This window comes from Myodes glareolus, chromosome 25, assembly GCF_982192425.1.
Source record: "Myodes glareolus chromosome 25, mMyoGla1.1, whole genome shotgun sequence".
Classification (NCBI taxonomy): Eukaryota; Metazoa; Chordata; class Mammalia; order Rodentia; family Cricetidae; genus Myodes; species Myodes glareolus.
Window position 1 is genome coordinate 31,641,765 of NC_142050.1, and position 19,287 is coordinate 31,661,051.

Here is a 19,287-nt window from a genome sequence, read left to right on the forward strand (position 1 = left end):
TTGCTCACATGTTCTCTCCCCTGAACAGGTCCATATGTTCCGTTTTACTGGGAGCCAAGCTTTCTGCTCCTTCTCCTCCTCAGAGGGCTCCAGATCTTACCTCAGAGATGCCTGAGTAACCCAGGCTGAAAGAATTTGTAGCGGAGTTTGTCAGCATAATTGATTATTATATGGTGTGAGCCACCAAAGACAGGTGAGCTTGCACAGAGTGGAACAAATATGTATATAGTGTGCATCTCCCATCGGGGCCGCCCGCTCTTCTTCCTCTGACATGTTGATTTATGTATTCCAACTCTTCCCTAATGAATCGTGTCCCATTGTAAGTCACTGGAACCTCCTGCTGACCACCCTTCCTTAGCTAACACAAGAACAGTGGAAAGTCTGCTCTCAATTCCTGGGTCTCTTAGTTGCCCTAGCAGAAATGGTTGAGGATGTGTCATCTTTAAAAGGACAGAATAATCGCATAAAATGCTTGTAATATTGCTACCTCAAGAAACAAGTCCTGTAATTACAGATGCTTTGCCCATGACAGAGTCTAGTCAGAATCGTCTGAGAATGTAAGAAATCTGAATATAAAAAGCATGTCCCAGCACCTTTAGTGGCAGCTTGCTGTTCTGGCATCCCCTGCAACCCTTCTAAGTGTTATGCCTCCTTCTGTAAACTGCTTCGAGTGTTAGACTTGCTATAAAATAGGGACGCTAATGACTGTTCTACTTTCTCACAATCTGTTAGGATCTTGACTGAGATATTTACAGTGTGCAGTGTTCTCGGGAATGGGAAGAGGAGTTTTAGAAAATGCTGTGGTAGTCAAACATTAGGCCAAGTTCAGGGAAGCCAGCTGAAGAGAGGGAGGACTGTAGGAGTCAGAGGGGTCAAGGTCATCAAGAGAAAACCTACAGAAACAACTAACCTGGGCTCATAGGAGCTCACTGAGACTGAACTGGCAACCAGGGAGCTGGCATGGAGCTTCCCTAGGCCATCCACATTTACTTGGCAGTTGTGTAGCTTGGTCTTCTTACAGTGGGAATGAAGGCTGTCTCTGACTCTTTTGTTGATTCTTGAAGCCTTTTTCCTCATACAGGGTTAATTTGCCCAGCCTTAATACAAGGGAGGTACTTAGTCTTACAGCAACTTGGTAAGCCATGTTTCCTTGCTATCCATGGGAGGCCTGCTCTTCTCTGCACAGAAACAGATGAGGAAAGAGTGGGGGAGGCGGGGTGGGGGCAAAGGGAACGTGTGGAGAGGAAGGGAATGAAACTGTTGAGGATCTAAAATAAGTAATATTTTTTATAAAGAATTAAGAAAGAAAATAAAAGAAATGAAAATGCTGTGGTAATGTTGATAGCAGGGCATGGAAAATTATGCTGAGACCAAATTTGAGGAAGAAGTTATAGTCCTTTGCCCATCCAGTCTGTCTTCATCTTCGGTTTCAGCTCCTGGTGAGTTGAAAGTTCAGGGTTTGGGAAAAATAAGAAGGGAGAAGAGGTCGTAAGAGAGGTCTTCGACTATCCATGAATAAACTCCTGACTGCTGGTGTTAAAGGCTCCTGCCTCCAGAAGGCTAGTCAAACAGAACATTGTACTGATTACCTTCCTGTGTATCCTGACCTGCTGAGTCCATAGGTCACATATCTGTTTCCAGTGACGCTCTCTCTTCCCTCTCCTTACACTGTGTTGTGGCTTCCTAAAACCATTATAACAACTCTGAACATTATAGAAACCTTCTCCAACAGCCGCCAGTCATCTTGCCCTTGCTGAACTACCGAGGATACTAGCACATCATTTACAGTTTAGAGTCAACAGAAACAGCTACTAGATGAGCTGCGGATTCAGGCTGCTTGAGTTCAAATAGTTGTTGAAACTTTGTGTACTTGTGTACTTTGTTGAACCTGGCACCTCAGCTGTTTTCATCTGTAAAATCAAGTGTTAGTATGTACCAGTATCCACCTTGTTGATGCCTAAATAAGATTTACCATGAGTAAGATAATGCATATAAAGTGTGTAAACTTCATTATAGCCTCCTGGATTGTTTCAAATTTTTCTTAGAATGTTAAACCTCAAGAAAATAGGAACTGTGTGTGTGTGTGTGTACATGGATGGATTGTGCCTGTTACATAGCCAACACCATCTCAATGATTATTGGATGGTGAAAGATAGTTTGTTCATCTTAAAATCCCTATTTTCTTCTTAACATAAGTTCTGTTTACATTTGTAGTTATTTCCATAATAAGAGAAAAATAGTAATTTGGGGTATTTACTTTTGATACTCAAAACCACCAAGGGAAGGAATTTATCTTTCAGGATCTCTATGTTCCCTGTAAACTTAAATAGACTATTACCTTTCAAGTCTTTATATTTTTTGTTGTTGCTTTTTTATTCTTTTGAATAAGTTAGCTTTGAAAACCCAGTATTTGTTATGTTAAGGAAGCTAACAGGGAGATTTCCAAAATGTATTTATTTCCTCTGTAGGATGTGGAATATTAAGTCCTTTGGGCAGAGTGTTTAGCCATACACAACTGTGACTGAAAACTCCAGAAGATGCTGTTGAGTAGAGGATGCCCTCCAGGTTCTTCTTTGGTTGGTGCAGGCTTTAGAGTGCACCTTGCTGCTTAAGGCCAAGTGTTCTTTGCCTCGTCCTCAATAGTTTTTTCTTACCTCTGTCTGATTTTTGTTGGTGGTGTTTTGTTTTGTTTGAAGTGAAAAATGCTGCTGCGGTACATATTTTACTATATTGATATTTTATTGAAGATCTTCATCCCCACATAAGAAATATATCAGTAGCATGTGAATACTAAGCTAACAGCAATGGTCAAGGAAATTGTCATTTCCTAAGAAAAGTTCATATAAAGTAATTAATTATTCAAGAGGCTCAGCATGTTACCTGAAGGGAGAAAAATGGAATATCTTATAGTGAGTTTTATATCTACTTGACAGAGAAATCAAGATTGGCAAGCAGCTTCTAATATACTACTCCCCTGCATATCATATAACAAAAGCAAATTATATTGATAGGAGAAATAACAAAATGTGATCTGTTATTTCATTAAAAAACAATTACTAATGTAAAACTCTATTTTATTTCTCTCTTGTCTTCTCACTTTAATCATGAAGTCAAGGTCATGGAACATGTTTGAATTATTTCAAATATCATGATTACTTTTCCAAATGCTTTCTAAATTGAATCTCTGGCTTAGTCTATCCATCCCAGGTGATTTTTTTTTTGTTTACAGCAACTACAGTATATTTATAGTGTTATACTTCCATACTCTGGAAGGTGAAATATCTACTTTGGAAATGCTAAAAGCCCAACAAGAAATTAGGAAGAGCTGTAATTAAGAGCTTATATTTTTAAAAATGTAGCTCAGCTAGTCCCTGAGCACACTGTTTATCCAAACAGTCCAGCCCTAAAGGTAATGAATGGCAGGCATATTTTCTCCATCGCAGGGGCTGCTGCATAGGACTAGAGAGGGCATGCCATTCAAGGTAAGCAAACTCTAATGGAGGACATCCTTATCCCCTTTCTCCATTGTTAAATCTCATACCCTAAAAACATAACACTAGAGAAGCAGGTAGAACATAGTAGTACTTTTTTGGAAGGTTCAAGAACAAAGGGCAGCTTTGAGCCTCCTTTTCATTTCATATGAAATCACTATTCCATCGTCAGTTCCAGTCTTTGTTCCTAGAAGTTTGTGTCTGCTACCTTCAGCTAACTGAGACTGGAGTATCAGCTTACTGTTGACAAGAACTGCTTCTCCACAATTCTGATAAAAAATTTTAAAGGAAGTCCTCTTGGGGAGAGTTATTTGCTCTCCCACTGACGCTTTATGGTAGCCTAAAAATCTTCTTCCAACTCCATATTTGAAGTAAGGTTTGCCAAGACACTAGTCAAGGATCTGAGTGGTTGGGAACCAGCCTGACAGGAGAGTGTTTCCATCGTGTTCTTGGGTGTAAAGACTATAGACAGGAGCTTTATATTCTAGAACCAGTCATTAAAGCTCACCTTCCCATGATTCCACAGGAGAGGGTTATCAGGGTCATAATCAGTGTAGTATGCAGAGATGACAACTGTGGTTATTTCAGGACTCTGGGCAAACGGTAACCAACAAGCAGCCTTACTACAACGTGTGTGTGTGTGTGTGTGTGTGTGTGTGTGTGTGTGTGTAAAATGGCACATGCATGCTATTACAAGCTTGTAAATGTCAAATAGACTGCTCTTTGAAGTCAGTTTTCTTATTCCACCTTTTGAGTCTTGAGGATTGATCTCAGCTTATTAGGCCTAGTGGCAAGTACCTTTATCCAGTGAGCCATCTCTTTAGCCCCTCCCCTTTCTTGCTAACTAGAGAATTATACTGGTTAACAAGATCACTTTGCCTCATACATGGCGCTGCTATTATCCAGGTATGAGATCCCCCCCCCAACACAAACACACACACACACACACACACACTAACCTGTCTCTTGTCCCAACCTTCCACAAGCTGGTCCTTCTTATTCAGCCAGCTTTTCTGTTCACACTCCCTCAGGAATTCCCTCCTCCGACCGTGCTAGTCTCCTCTCTCAGTCCCAACCTTTTCTTACATCTTTTCTTTTACCTGAAATAACTCTATTCCTGTAAGCATACAAACCTCACCCATCCTCCATATCCCAGTTCAAATTTACCCTGTTGCTTACATTGTCTTTGTCCATGTTTCCATCTGTTCTGAAGCTGATTCCTGGTTCCTGTTGCAGTAAGGCTATTAACATCAGTCCCAGAAAGCAGAGGCTCCTTCATAAAGAACAGGACTTATAAAAGTACTGTGGATGCTGATGGTTGGGTTTGTGCATCTGTCTCTTTTCTAACATGCAGATCCTTCTATTTTGCTGACTTCAAGTGATTTTGGAAGGGAGCGATGGAGGGAGGAAGATGGGGAAGGGAGAGAGAGAGTGGGGCATATTCTTACAGGGACCAGTGCTCAGCTCTTCTCTGATTTCTTTCTGCTACTTGTGCTTCTTTCCATTGTGAGGGGAATTGGTAAGCCACCCATAATATGTCATGATATGAAGGATGTAACAAATAGTTCTTGATTACTTCGTTTTATTTTTTGTTTTTTTTTCCTTTGAAATGTGAAAAAAAAAGTCAGTAAAAAAGCCATTTTGGTTTACAGGACATATGAGGTACAGACTTTGCTCAACATCAGTGATCTCTTATCCAAAATGCTTACACACCCGTGATTAATAATTTATGTCATATATTTTCCAATTTTTATTAAAACTTTGTTTGTTTTTTGTATGTCTGAGGGAGTGGCACCCAAGTGCATGACATGCATGTGGAGCTCGGAGGATAACTTGGAGAACTTCACTCTTTCCTTCCACCCTTTGGGTTCTAGGACTCAAGTTCAGATCATCCAACTGAGCTATCTCACTGTCTCATTCTCCAAGGTCTTAATGAGTAAAGAAGCTTATATAATTACTTCTGTGAGGTCTGAATTCTAAAGGAATCTAATATTTTTCTAATTCTCCAAGATCTGATTTTCTTTTCTTTCTTTTCTTTTTTTGTCTAAGCCAATTATAAATCATGCTCGATTCTTCAGCCTAATGAAGGGGCTTCGAGGTGCTTTTCTTTGGCTAAACTATAGATACCTTCATCTTTTAAAAAGTGAAACTTTTTGAAGCCCACTTCTTATATTTGGAGTGGGTCATCACATGGTTAGGGACATCAAATTAGATTCATTTGCTGCGTCTTCTCATTAGAAAAGGTTTCCAAACGTCCAGTCCTATATACGTGTTTATTTGATGAGAGATTTGACTTCTGACTGCCTCTCAGCCTGTTCTTTTGACACATCCACTCTCCTTTTCCCTTCTCCCCATCACAACGGCACTCCGGTCCCTTGGATCCCAGTCTGGTTCATGCACGTGCTGTTTCACTAACCTGAAGGTCTTTGCTAGCACTTTTCTTCAGCTCTTGCTCAGCCTACAAATACTGTTGATAGTTTAAGACTCAGTTCAGTTGCATATCCCTCTTTCTTACCACTCCCCAGCCGTCTGCCCCAGTACCATTAAGTCTTCTTTTTCCATACTTCTGCTAGTTTTTAGATACACTTACATGTGCGTCCAAAAGACAGGTAGGTATCCTGTCTCTTTAGACTTTGTATTACACACAGAAAATATAGTTTTTTATTTAATAAATTAAGTAAATGTCCTTCTTATGCCCTCCAGAACAGCTTTTACCTGGTGGTCACCAGTAATAGTTTCAGTAATCCTGATGCATCTTCACATTTAAAAACACAAACCATTAAAATAGGACTGACAGGCTGACAGACCACTCTTAGAACTTCCTAAAGGAATACCTGTTTATTTACACAGTGATTTGATAGTTTAAAACTGAAGTTTAAGACCTGCCCGTATGCCACAGATTCTCTCTCCAATACGCCCTCCTCTCTAGCACAAATAGCTCCCATCCTAAAAGTGTCACTACCATTGTCTGATCCTGAACTTCTCACCATGGAGTCAGATGGTAAACACTCTGCTGTTACTGTGCATTTCCATTCAGCATTTCGTCTGTGTTTTCATCCGTGGGACTTCTCAAGTGGACTGCTGGGCTGGTTTATTTTTAGGACTGTGTCTTGCCTTGCTCTGCACCATCTCATTGTATGTACTACAGCTTTACTTCTCATTCCTCTTCGAAGGAGTTTTGGTCATTTCCTGTTTTTGCTGTGAATATAAGATGTTTTTATTGAGAATCAAGCTGCGGAGTGCGTCTCCAATCACCTACTTGCAGTCTTCCTTCCTCAGTGAGGTGGGCATGGCGTAGACTGTGCTTAAGAAGTATTTACTGAACACCTTTTGTGTGCCGGGCCCTATATAGTTATCTCTCTTACGGAATCTTATAGACCACTGGGAAAGCAATTAAAAGCGTGAGAATGTTACAGAAATCAAATATAACATGTTTTAGCACTTATAACAGGAGATACCATAGCATGGACTTAGGAAGTCTTGCAACAGGGAGGATGTTCTTGCTGAGATTGGAAAGATCAGAAAATGTTTGCCAGGTAAAGGAGACGGAGCATTGTAGACAATGAGACCATGAAATAGTCATGAAGAATTGAAAGGAATCTGACATAGCTGATCCTTAGATATCTAAAGAGGGAGGGTAGAAGGGTAGAAGAATAGGCTGGAGATGAATGAAAGCCATTTTGTGAAGGGCCTTAGGACGTATCTGAAAAACATGAGCCTAGTCCACTAACCAGTTTCAAGGTGGTGAGAGACATGATCTAATAAAAGTTTTCTACTTTGTTAAACTTCACTTTGTAAAGGGTAGGCATCTTGTTTTATTAATTACATTTCTTTATTTATTTTACATCCCTACCATAGTTTCTCCTTCCTCATTTCCTTCCATTCCCTCCATTCCCCCACCACCACCCCACCCCCAGTCCACTCCTCCTCTGCCTCATTCAGAAAGGGGTTGACTCTCATGGATGTCAACAAAGCATGGCATATCAAGTTGAGGTAGGACAAAGCTCCTCCCCTAAACTAAGACTGAGCAAAGCCACCAAGTATGAGTAATAGGTTCCTGAAAGCCAGCTAAAGCATTAGGAACAGACCTTGCTTCCATCACTAGGAGTCCCACAGATAGATCAAGCTACACAATCGTCACCCATACGTAGATGGCCCTGGTCAGTCCCATGCTGGCTCCCTGTCGGTCCAGAGTCTGTGAGCTCCTTTGAGCCCAGGTTAGTTGATTCTGTGGGTTCCCTTGTGATGACCTTGACCCACCTGGCTCATATAATCCCTCCTTCCCCTCTTTAACAGTGCTTGGCTGTGGCTCTCTGCGTCTGTTTCCGTCAGTCACTGAATGGAGGTTCTCTGATGACAATGGATTACAGTCTGATTACAGATGGCCAGTTCAGGCTACCTGTCCACCATTGCTAGGAGTCTTAGCTGGAGTCATCCTTGTAGATTCATGGGAGTTTTCCTTTGCACCAGGTTTCTACCTAACCCTAAAGTGTACATTTTCATCAAGATATCTCTTGAGTTCATCGATATTAAGAGATATTAATGGCAAGCGATTACTAATTCCTATTATTTATGTGGTGGTGGTGGTGTGTGTCTGTGTGTTTCCTTTCTTTGGGTTTTGCTGGTGTGAGATTATATAGTGCCTGTGTTTTTATGGGTGCAGCTAGCATCCTAGGTTGGAGTTTTCCTTCTAGTACCTTCTGTAGGGCTGGATTTGTGAATAAAGACTGTTTAAATTTCATTTTGTCATGAAATATCTTGTTTTCTTCATCTATGGCAATTGACATTTTGCTGGGTATAGTAGTCTGGGCTGTCATACATTGTCTCTTAGTGTCTGCATGACATCTGTCCAAGCTCTTCTGGCTTTTAGAGTCTCCATTGAGAAGTCTCATGTAATTCTTAAAAGTTTGCCTTATATATTACTTGGCCTTTTTCTCTTAGAACTTTTAATATACTTTCTTTGTTCTGCATAGTGTTTTGATTATTATATGACACCTGCAGACTTTCTTTTCTGACCCAATCTGGTATTCTGTAAGCTTCTTGTACCTTTATAGGCAAGACCTTCTTTAGGCTGGGAAAGTTTTCTTTTATGATTTTGTTGGTTATATTTTCTTTGTCTTTGAGTTGTGATTCTTCTCCTTCTTATATTCCTACTATTCTTATGTATATTTTCATGGTGTCCCAGATTTCCTGAATGTTTTCTGTTAAGAGTCTTTTGGAGTTAACATTTTCTTTGACTGATGACTCTGTTTCCTCTACTATATCTTCAATGCCTGAAATTCTCTCTTCCTTCTCTTGTATTCTGTTGGTGATGCTTACATATGTATTTTCTGTTTGCTTCCCCAGATTTTCTATTTCCAGAATTCCTTCAGTTTGTATTTTCTTTATTGTTTCTATTTCAGGTTTTAAACCATTTCCTTTACCTGTATGTTTGGGAGTTTTTCTTAGATTTCTTGGCATTCTTTAAGAGCTTTATTGATTTCTTCCATTTTTTTTGTCTTTTCCTCGATTTCTTTTAGGGAGTTTTTCATTTCCTCATAAGGGCCTATATCATCTTCATAAAGTTATTTTTAAGGTAATTTTTGGTACTTGAGCTGCATTGGAATGTTCGGGTCTTGCTGTCATAGGATCTCTTGGTTCCTTTCTGTTATTGAATGTGTTCTCACGCTTGCATTTAGGCATCTGGGTTTGGGATGGTTGCAGGTCTAGGTATTGATTCCTGCTTTTGTCTTTGTTGGATGGATGTTTGTTCCTTTGTTTTCTGTTTCCTCGCCTGTCTTCTGGCCTGAGTGGCCAAGGGTTCTTCTGATAACTGGCAGTCTTCAGGTGCAGTAAGGTGTGTCTGCTGAGGTTTGCACGTCCTGGGATGCCTGTGTCTAGCCTGGCCTCCTATAAAGCCTAAGTCTTCTTCTGAAGTTGAGGACCAGAATATGGAACCCATTGAACCCATTGAAAGGGGTGCTCTTCTTCTGATTGGTGTGGGCCATACCTGCACCTATGTAACCACTGTTATCCTGGCTGGTGGTGTAGGCTGTACCTGTGACTGCAGAGTTTGCTGGAGTTGCAGGGAAGGGCTGACCATGGAGAGGATGATGAGGTAGGTGGGACTGGGCAGTAGAGTGGGCCTTGGGGGAGAAGAATCTAGTGTGTGGTGGTGGTCCAGCTATCAGGCTGGTTACTTGCCTGCTTGAAGGCAGACATCTTTTTTTATTATTTATTTATTTATTTATAAGAATTTCCACTTCCTCCCCTCCTCCCAATACCCTCCCATTCCCCCCATTCTCTCTTTTCCTCCCTCTCCAGTCCTAAGAGCAGTCAGGGTTTCCTGCCCTGTGAGAAGTTCAAGTTCCTCCCCCCTCCCTCCAGGTCTAGGAAGGTGAGCATCCAAACAGACTAGGATCCCAAAAAGCCAGTACATGCAGACGAAACAAGACCCAGTGCCATTGTCAATGGCTTCTCAGTCAGCCCCCATGTCAGCCACATTCAGAGAATCCGGTTTGATCACATGCTCGTTCAGTCCCAGTCCAGCTGGCCTTAGTGAACGCTCATTCGATCAGTCCCCTTGTATCAATCAGTGGGTGAATGCACCCCTCGCGGTCCTGACTTCCTTTTCATGTTCTCCCTCCTTCTGCTCCTCATTTGGACCTTGGGGGCTCAGTCTAGTGCTCCAATGTGGGTCTCCGTCTCTATCTCCATCCATCATCGGATGAAGGTTCCTTCTGATCCTGCCTTGAAGGCAGACATCTTAAGTGCAAAGAATGTCAGTATTTTTATTCATGCAGTGGCTAAGCATTCCACATATTTCAGCGCATAGAAGATCCTTTCCTTCACTCTCAGAATCTACCTCCTTGATGGGAAGCCACTATTCTAACTGATCTCATCAATGATTACCCTTGTTTGTCAGTATGTGTGTGTATGGTTTTGTTTTTGCCCACCCCCAGACCCCGGAATGTACTATGTATTACTTCACTGAATACAATTTATAAATAACCTTCAGTGTGTAAGCTATTATATGGCCCAGTGTTAGTGGTATGAAAAAAATGGTCCTTGGCATTATTAAAAAGAGAAAAAATTACAGCCAAGGTACATGAGACAGCCAAGTGAGCCAGTGGTTCCAAGAGCCCATTTAGACACTGGGCTGAAATTGTTTATCCAAGGCGTTTTCGTGGCACAGAAGAGGACAGTTAAAGTCAAGAAAGGGATTCACGATGTAGGAAGAGCATTGTAGACAGATAGATCTAGGGATTTGAAGGCACAGAGTCAGGGGTTAGCAGGATACAAGCATGGGATGGATGACTGGTATTCTAGTATGGTTTAGCAAGGAATGTGCAGGCTCACTGGAACTAGAGAGAAACATAGGCAGGTTGAAGAACCAAAGCTAAGCAGGTTTGTAGTATAAGAACGGAAATGAGTGGATAGGGAAAAGAACCCTTAACTTCTCCCTCTGTGTGTTCAAACATGTTATGGGACCTCCCTGTAAGCAAACACCACAACCAAAGAACTGGAAAAGTCATTCTAAAACTGTGTTGTACAAATACATTTCAGCAGCTGTAAAGGGGTGGGCTATGGCAAATGTTTTTGTGTTGAGTTTTTTTTTTAAAGTCCATTAATTAGAATGAGATTGCATACTGTAGTTATACCCTGAAGATTCATAGTAGCATTAGTTTTGTGAAGGCTTTCAAACCTCCCAGGAAAGAAACAACTTCAGTTTTCTTTATCTAATCATTTTCCAAAGCATTTGAGCATGGATCCAATTTTTTATAATAGTAATATTAGTATCATTTTATGGAGCCCAGTTTTGACAACAGTGATCTGGGTCTCAAGGGAAAGAAAAACCAATGATCTCCATTCATAAGCTTTACTTATTTTTTTATTTATCTGTGCAATGGTGAGGATCAATTCTGGGACTACCCACATAATGGCAAGTATTCCACCATTGAGTTACACCTTAACACTATGTAATCTTTTTTCCAATGCATAACCAAATTGCTGGTTCTTATATACTCACTTCCATTTTGGAGTGCTCTTGCATCCCTGTAATAAACTTCAGTTGTTTATTTTTCATTGAATTAGCTGTCTGGGATTTTTTTCTTCTTCTTTTTTTTTTTTGTCATGCTCAGACTTTATTACCTGCTAATAAGTTGTAAGAAATGTGAACTTAGATGTTCCTAAACAAACATAAATCATTTCAGATGTGTTTAATAGGAATTATAATGGATAAAATCACTTTTACTTATTATGAAGTCCTTATACTCATAGTGGCAAACTTCTAAATTAATAAATAATGAACCAGTCAATCAATGGTGATGCTAAAGAAATCAAATAAATAAAAACAGGATTGACCTTGTTGGAATTTAATGTTTCCAGCATTTATCTGTCAGAGCCACTGATTTGGAAATTGTTGTGGACCTTTTTTCCCATAAAAATCCCCATCATTGTGCAAAGTGCAGTTCCGCTTTCCTTGAGGAGAATGCGGTGATGGATTATCCAGAGTGCTGTGGTGACAAGGTAAACCAGCCAAAGAGCTGGGAAATTGTATAGAATCATAGAGCGTCACATAGGTGCCGTGTCAAGCACAGCCGTTGGAATTAAATTGTGCCTTTCTAGTTAGTCTGCGCTAGAACTTCCTGCTCACCCCCAAATCCTCGACCACCAGAGACTCTGTCAGTTCCATTCTTATTACCCCAAAGCACTGTGGTAGGTACAGAACAAACCTCCCTCACCCAAAGAGATTGTAAAATACAGGGGCTGTTTCCCACATGCCTTGCCTATGTGACCGTCAGTGAGAAGTTTTTCTATTTCCTACATGAGCACTCTTTTATTAGTTCTGAAGATCCTGGCATGTGATGAGCACGTGGAAGGATGGAAGATGAACAAGAAGAAAGGGGCATGTTGGTCACTTTTAAGAAGCTGATAATCTAGTTGGGGACACCTACACTAGCTTGAGAATAGCTATAGACAAATTCAGCCAGTGTCAAAGCACCAATGCACACATTGAATGCATTAGTCTTGTGGACCAGTAAAGGCGCAATCAAATTATCCTTGTTATTAGTGGACTAAATTGAGTCATAATAAAGGAAGGGGCTACCCAAGCTACCCCAGAGCTGATTATCAATCGTGTAATGGAGAATAGAACCAGGCCTTCTCCTAATGACCGAAGTAATCTCCCCGTGTTCATCTTGCAATGCTTTAGAATTGAAGCAGGCTCTGCGAGGACTGCTGAGCTCCTCTGCTTTATTAATTGCTGTCCACATTTTGCAGGATATCCTGTGTTCTGAATTGGGATGCGGATTTTAGATGCTTAACGTGGGGACATGTAGCCGGGCAGAATCAATTCCTGTCAGTCACACACAAATACAGAGGAATGGGATTATAGATCAGGGTGAAGCTGCAGTGCTTTAATCTCAAAATCAATACAGGAAAGGAAGTTGAACTTGTGAGGATTCTATAGAGACTGTAATTTGGTTCCCTATGAGGATAGCCTTACAAAATATAATGCTCCTTTCTTCTTTCCTTCTAATTATTTCAGTAGGCGTGGGGAGGGGAGAGGAAGGCAGAGTAGGCAGAAGCCTATACCACCAAATCATCGCAAATAAGCACACAACTGTAACTCATAATCCAGGATAATCCTCCATTGTATATACTTTTATCTGTTCTTTTTATTTTGGGGAAACATTGTCTAAAACCCTGACCCCATTGTGTATCTTTAAGCATAGTAAAATGCCCTTGATTCCTTGCTAGGTCACAGTGAGAGCGGAAAAATATTTTTTTAATATTTCCTTTATGAATAAGTCTGCTATAGCATGTGTAATTTTATTTAAATAAATATATAACATATTCTTTATTGACCAAAGGATTCCAGACTGCTAAGCATGTGATTAATATTTACCTCTGTATAAATCTGCTCTTTTTGCAAGAGACATGAAATAATGGTTTAAACAACTCAGTCTTTTTTTAACCAAAGATTCAGAGTTTATTGAATGTTCCTTTTTTCAGAATTAACACTGATTTGCTGCATAATACCATAGCTTTAAGATGGTCTTATTATTTTTCTCTTTGGAAGTTCTTTGGTTCAGTTTTAAAGTCTTAGTCTGTGTGGGCCCTTCTCAATGGTACTGAGCCAAATAGGCTTTTTCTTGGGAAGTTGGTTATCCCATTTGCTTGTTATAGTAACAGGAATAAATGTGAAACACAGTAAACTTGTGAAAAAATAATGGACTATGGGCAGAACCCGGCCAGTGTTAGATCAGAATGGGACAGAAAACTGAGCAGAGCTTGAAGCTCTTGCCTTTTTTGTTTCATCTTTCTCAGCATGTTTACTGCTGCTTTCCCGGACAGTAATTACAGGGGTGCTGAAAAGGTTAAACAAGCTGAAGCAGGTGGAGTGCCTAGTATTGTACCTGTAAAAATCTTGTAAACGTTCATGATAATCATGATTATTATATGACTTTTAAGTGATTCAAAACATGTTTCAAACACCCTGCAAGCTGTAAGCTATAACCCAAATGTTACCTGTTGTTCTTAGTTCAATGATAGTTTCTAAACTTAGAACCAATAATGAAAACCTTTTTCTCTATGCTGCCTGTAGTGGGCCTTTTCTCTCTAAGTAGAGCCCTGGAGCTGATAAATAAGGTTTCCATTGGCTAGAAATGCTCTTTCTTAGAACCCATGGAGATTCCAGTAGTGGTGGCAGATTCTGCAATCCCAGCCCTTGGGAAATAGGATCAAGAATTTAAGCCATTCTGGGCTATATCATGAGTTCAAGGCCTACCTGGGCTACATAGGAAAACTCAGTCCCAAAAATAGCAAAGAAGCCAGGTGGTGGTGGCGCCCTCCTTTAATCCCAGCACTCGGGAGGCAGAAGCAGGTGGATCTCTGTGAGTTCAAGGCCAGCCTGGTCTACAGAGAGAGTTACAGGGCAGCTTGGGCAACACAGAGAAACCCTGTTTTGAAGACCAAAACAAAACAAATAAACCATTAAGGAATAGAAATTAACTTAGGAATAAAGTGCAAAGCCCTGGTTTTCACCCCTTAATATCGTTTTAAAAAATAAAATCAGATATAGAAATATCTAGTAGATTCGTGAGGTTCACAAAGTCTTTTGAAAATCCTTATCCTGTGCAAGACTTTTCAGGTCTTTGAAAGGCTAGCATCATTTGAGATGTTTATTTTGTTGTTGATTTTAATTCATATGTTTAAGTGCCACATCCTACAGGAAACTCAAGTGCCTTGAGTGCTCACATCCTAACCGTTGTTCTCGCTTGTCCTGTATATTGTTCTAAACAGAAATCTCACAAGTTTCTGTGTCCTCTCTTTTTTGTTCGTTTCCAGAGCACAATCATTGTGGAGAAGACGGTGCAAGACCTCATGAACCTGATGCATGACTTGAGTGCGTATTCAGATCAGTTCCTCAACATGGTGTGTGTGAAGCTCCAGGAGTACAAGGACACCTGCTCCTCAGCCTACAGGTACAGCTCAGGGGTGGGACTGGGGGCTGACTCAGTGTGGGGCCTGCTCCTCAGCCTACAGGTACAGCTCAGGGGGACCCTGACTCAGTGTGAGGCCTGGTGGGGCTGGCAACACTGCCTTCCTTGCCTCCTTCCCTGCGTTTGTCAAAGGGCCTGCCAAGAAGAAGCACCGCAGAGACAGTCTCTTGGGTCCTCGCACAGTGACACCGACAAAGGGAATGAACGGGACACATGGGCAGAGACAATTAAGATGGTTACAGTGGCTCGGGTCAAGGGTCAGCCCTGATTTTTGTAGAGACCTAGAACTTCGAGTGTGGCTTCCTCAAGGAAACTTCAGATCTTGGTTAGTTCACTTGGTGAGCGAAAAGGTCCTGATAATAGAGTAATTGAAAACTAATATTGTAGTCTATAAAGTATTTTTCATTCTTACAAATACCTTCCTACTGACATTGATCTGAAGCCCTCCTACTGTTGGAAAAGGACAATTAGATCTGTTTTCAGCATCAGCTGAAGGGAGAGAAACAGTGTTACAAACTTGAAACCTGTTACTTAGACCTCAGATTTCTTTTCTCAGGGTTTATCAAATTCTCTGGTGCTCATGGAAAGACCATAGCATTTCACATAGAGAATTAATAATAGGAACAAATTATGGCCTGGTTGACAAGATTTGAAAAAAGAGAATGTTCATTAAAATGCTAAATTATATGTGATATATAATTAAGGATAGAGAAAGGGGCAGGCCTCCCATGGATTTGTACAAAGCATGGCACATCAAATTGAGGCAGGACCAAGCTCCTCCCCTTAAGTCGAGGTGGGGCCAGGAAATCCTGCATGGGGAACATGTTACCAAAAGTCAGCTAAGCACCAGGGAGAGGTCCCACTCCCACTGTTAGAAGCCTTACTAAGGGACCAAGCTACACAATTGTCACACACACGCAGAGGGCCGAGGTCAGTCCCATAGACTTCCTAACTGTTGCTTCAACGTCCGTGAGTTCTCGGGAGCTCAGGTCAGCTGTCTCTGTCTGTTTCTCCATCATGACCTTCCTAGCTGATACAATCCCCCCTCACTTTCTTCAACAAGATTCTTAGAGTGCAGTGCAGTGGTTGTCTGTGGATTTCTGCCTCTGCTTCCATCATGGAGGAGGAGCAGCTGGGGAGGGTACAGCAGTAGAGGAAGGATGGGAAACTGGTTGGTATGTAAGATAAATGAAAAAAAAAATTTAAATAAAAAAAATTTAAAAAATCTAAAAAAACGAACAAAAAATAACTAAGGATAGAGAGGGACGGTCCAGTGCATGGTCATAATCTATGTGAAAACACAGAAAAGGTGATTATAGACAGGAATGTTTTTGCAGAAGGTAATGTGCTGAACAGATGATATTCATGGAAGTGGAGAGAATCATAAAGGCATTGCAGTACAGGAGAGGGCACTAGTGTAATGTCCTTGGTTTTGGAGGGGACACAATAAGGGTCGCACAAGTGCAAAGTAGTAAGTAGTAGGAGATAGTGTTTCCCAGGAAGAGGTTCACAAACCAACAGAGGGTCTGAGAAGACAAGATCTGACATTTAGACGTTCCGAGAGTTGTTCTATGTGAGTCAGGAAGCAAAGTTGAAAAACAGTGATCTGAAGGAGTGGTAGAATATACGTGAATGCAAACCTTCCTCATTCCAGCAGGAACTATTATTTCTCCATCGTCTCAAAGCTCAATTAAATTTTAGAAAGCCCTAATCCCATTGAGTTGTGCTCCCAACAGTATTTACTTTCTGTATTCATCAAACTGCCAACATATTAGATTAAAATCATACACTAGTAATATTTTTATATTCAGTTAGATACTAAATAATTATCATGGTAATTCAAAAATATTAAATTCATCATCCTTGTGTTAACAGATAATGTAAATTCCTGTTTTTTAAACAGGTTCATACAAATTCGCTTTGCCAAAAATTACAACGTAATAAGTAAATGTTTCAAGCTAAAAATGTACTCCATTACGATCAAACTTAGTAAAGAAATAAAATACAACTGATATTCAAAGAAAAAAAGAGAAAGGGTCCATGAAAAGAGCATTTATCATATATTATAAATATACAGTGGAAGAATTCAAATCCCTGTGAGATTGAGATTCCATTAAGTACATTTTTCATTTTTACTTGAAAAGTAGTAATTGAATCTACTTGGGACACAATGAGCTGTTTCGTTGTTTAAATAGATGGTGATTAAATCAGTCATTACCTAGGCGATACGTCTATCACCTTGTAGCTTTTTTAATGTGGGAGATGTGAACATTTAAAATCTACTGAGGAATTTTGTTTTAGTTTGGTTTGGTTTTGCTTTTCATGACAGGGTTTCTCTGTGTATTCTGTCTGTCCTAGAACTCACTCTGGCTTCAAACTCAGAGATCTGCCTGCTTCTGTGTCCGGACTGCTGGCATTCCAGGCACAAGCAGTCACACCTGGTTAATTTTTAAATATGTGCTATATTTAATGGAGATTAAACCTTGATCCGACACCCTCTTTTCCTACCCCTCACACAGCTCAATAACCACTTATTTTTTCCTCTCTACTTCTCGGAATTTGAATTGTAAAGATTGTGCACCTGAAAGAAAACATGTGATATTTTAGCCTTTGGAAACATTTAAAATAGTGATTTTATTTTACAGATGTATTTATGATATGTCAAAAGTCCTGAGTATTTTAAGTGTTTAAATTCGTACCCCAAACAACTATTTGTCAGCTTTAATATGCGTAGAGACGACTATAGTTTTCACAAATTATTTTAGTGGGTATACAAATTGCTCAGTCCATTGACCTAACATATTTGTTTGAAATAGGAACTTATGACCCATCCTGTGGATGTTCTATTTTCACGTGTTTTAAAATAAATTCCAAAATGGTTGTACCAATGTGTCACCTACCAAAGTAGAATATAAAAATTTTTAAACTCTGAAACTTCATTTTTATGTAGTGAAGACATTTTAAAGTTAGACTTTAATAACACTGATTTATTTTATGTTTATATGGAACCATCATTAAATGTAATTTTTTTGAAATATGCATATATCTGATTATGGGCACCAACTATTTTCTCACCAATAATAATACTGATGAATATTTCTTATGATTAAACTATAATAAATAACCTATAATAAAATAATTGGCTCTTGATTCTAAATACTACTGATAGGCATTGTTAAGTGTTGTTGCTTTAATTATTTTGACAGAAAAATTTTAAGTTTCTAGAGCTTGGCACCTTATTCATCATTTCCTCTCAAGGTGTAAAGTGCTTGGAAGCCATTGTACATTAGTCAGGTTTGTGTTACTGTAATGAAATAATTTGGACTATGTAGTGAATGGCTCCCTTCTGGCAGTTCCAGTCCAAGATAATGTGGTCTCATTCATTGCTGTGAGCCTCTAAAAATAATGATTTTATATCAAAGCAGAAATGCCCAGTGAAGCCAACAACTTGCATCATGAACCAAGAAGCAGAGAACCATCCAGAGACCGGGGTCCCACAATTTTTTTTTGAGAACACATATTCCAAGTCCATTCCTTTTTAGTAGAGTGAAATCATTTTTATTCCTTATGTATGAAAATCTTGCCCATTTGTGAAAATGGTAATTGTTGTGAATTGTGGGTTTTGTTGTTTTTGTTTTTGTTTGTTTGGTTTAATGTTTTCTCCCCTAGACTGGCCATCATCCCAGTCATCCTCCATCCATTGTCATAGCCATCTTAGAAAGGACGGTCCCCATCCTGGACTGGTTATCCAGATGTGCAAAATAGAACAGCACCATCGCGTGCCTCCTTTAGGAGCCATAACTAAACCCAGTTCTTCTTGTATCCTGCCATGGCATTGACTAGAACTTCCCTGAGCATCCACCAAGACACCCTCTTCCCCCGTGTGTGTGTAAAGACTTAACCAGTCACAAGCTCTACCTTTAAGGAGCCTGTAGTCTAGGGAAATGAGAGGAAAGGAAGCTTGTGACAAAGAGACAGACTGTATACCCACAGCGCCACGTTGTGAGAGGAGATACAGTCAGTCCAACGAGGAAGGTCCATGCCATAGGCGCAGGAGAGGATTAGAGAAGGACGCGGTCTGGAGTGATGAGGAATGAAGCAGGGTAGGATGGAACTGCAGCCACATCCAGGAGGGTAGGAGGTGTAGAAAAGGAAGAACAAGCGAACGAGTGTGGGTGACATCGGGAGCTCTGGAACTTCTGTTTTAGAGTTAGGCACGAAGGAGCCAGTGAAGGTGCGAGGGGAGGACCAGGTGCAGAGATGCTCTGTGGAGGCTCGTCCGCTTTTGTGTTTAGACAGATTGAAGAGAG

At 40.3% G+C, this 19,287-nt stretch overlaps 1 protein-coding gene across 2 annotated transcripts in view; it reads left to right on the forward strand.

The window, feature by feature from the left end:
* Exoc4 (exocyst complex component 4) overlaps positions 1-19,287 on the forward strand; it is a 699,662-nt gene that overhangs the window by 519,730 nt on the left and 160,645 nt on the right. For both annotated transcript variants that reach the window (XM_087901868.1, XM_087901869.1), the window contains one exon: positions 14,823-14,959. In XM_087901868.1, the coding sequence (XP_087757994.1) occupies positions 14,823-14,959 (137 nt within the window). The remainder of the gene's footprint in view (positions 1-14,822; positions 14,960-19,287) is intronic.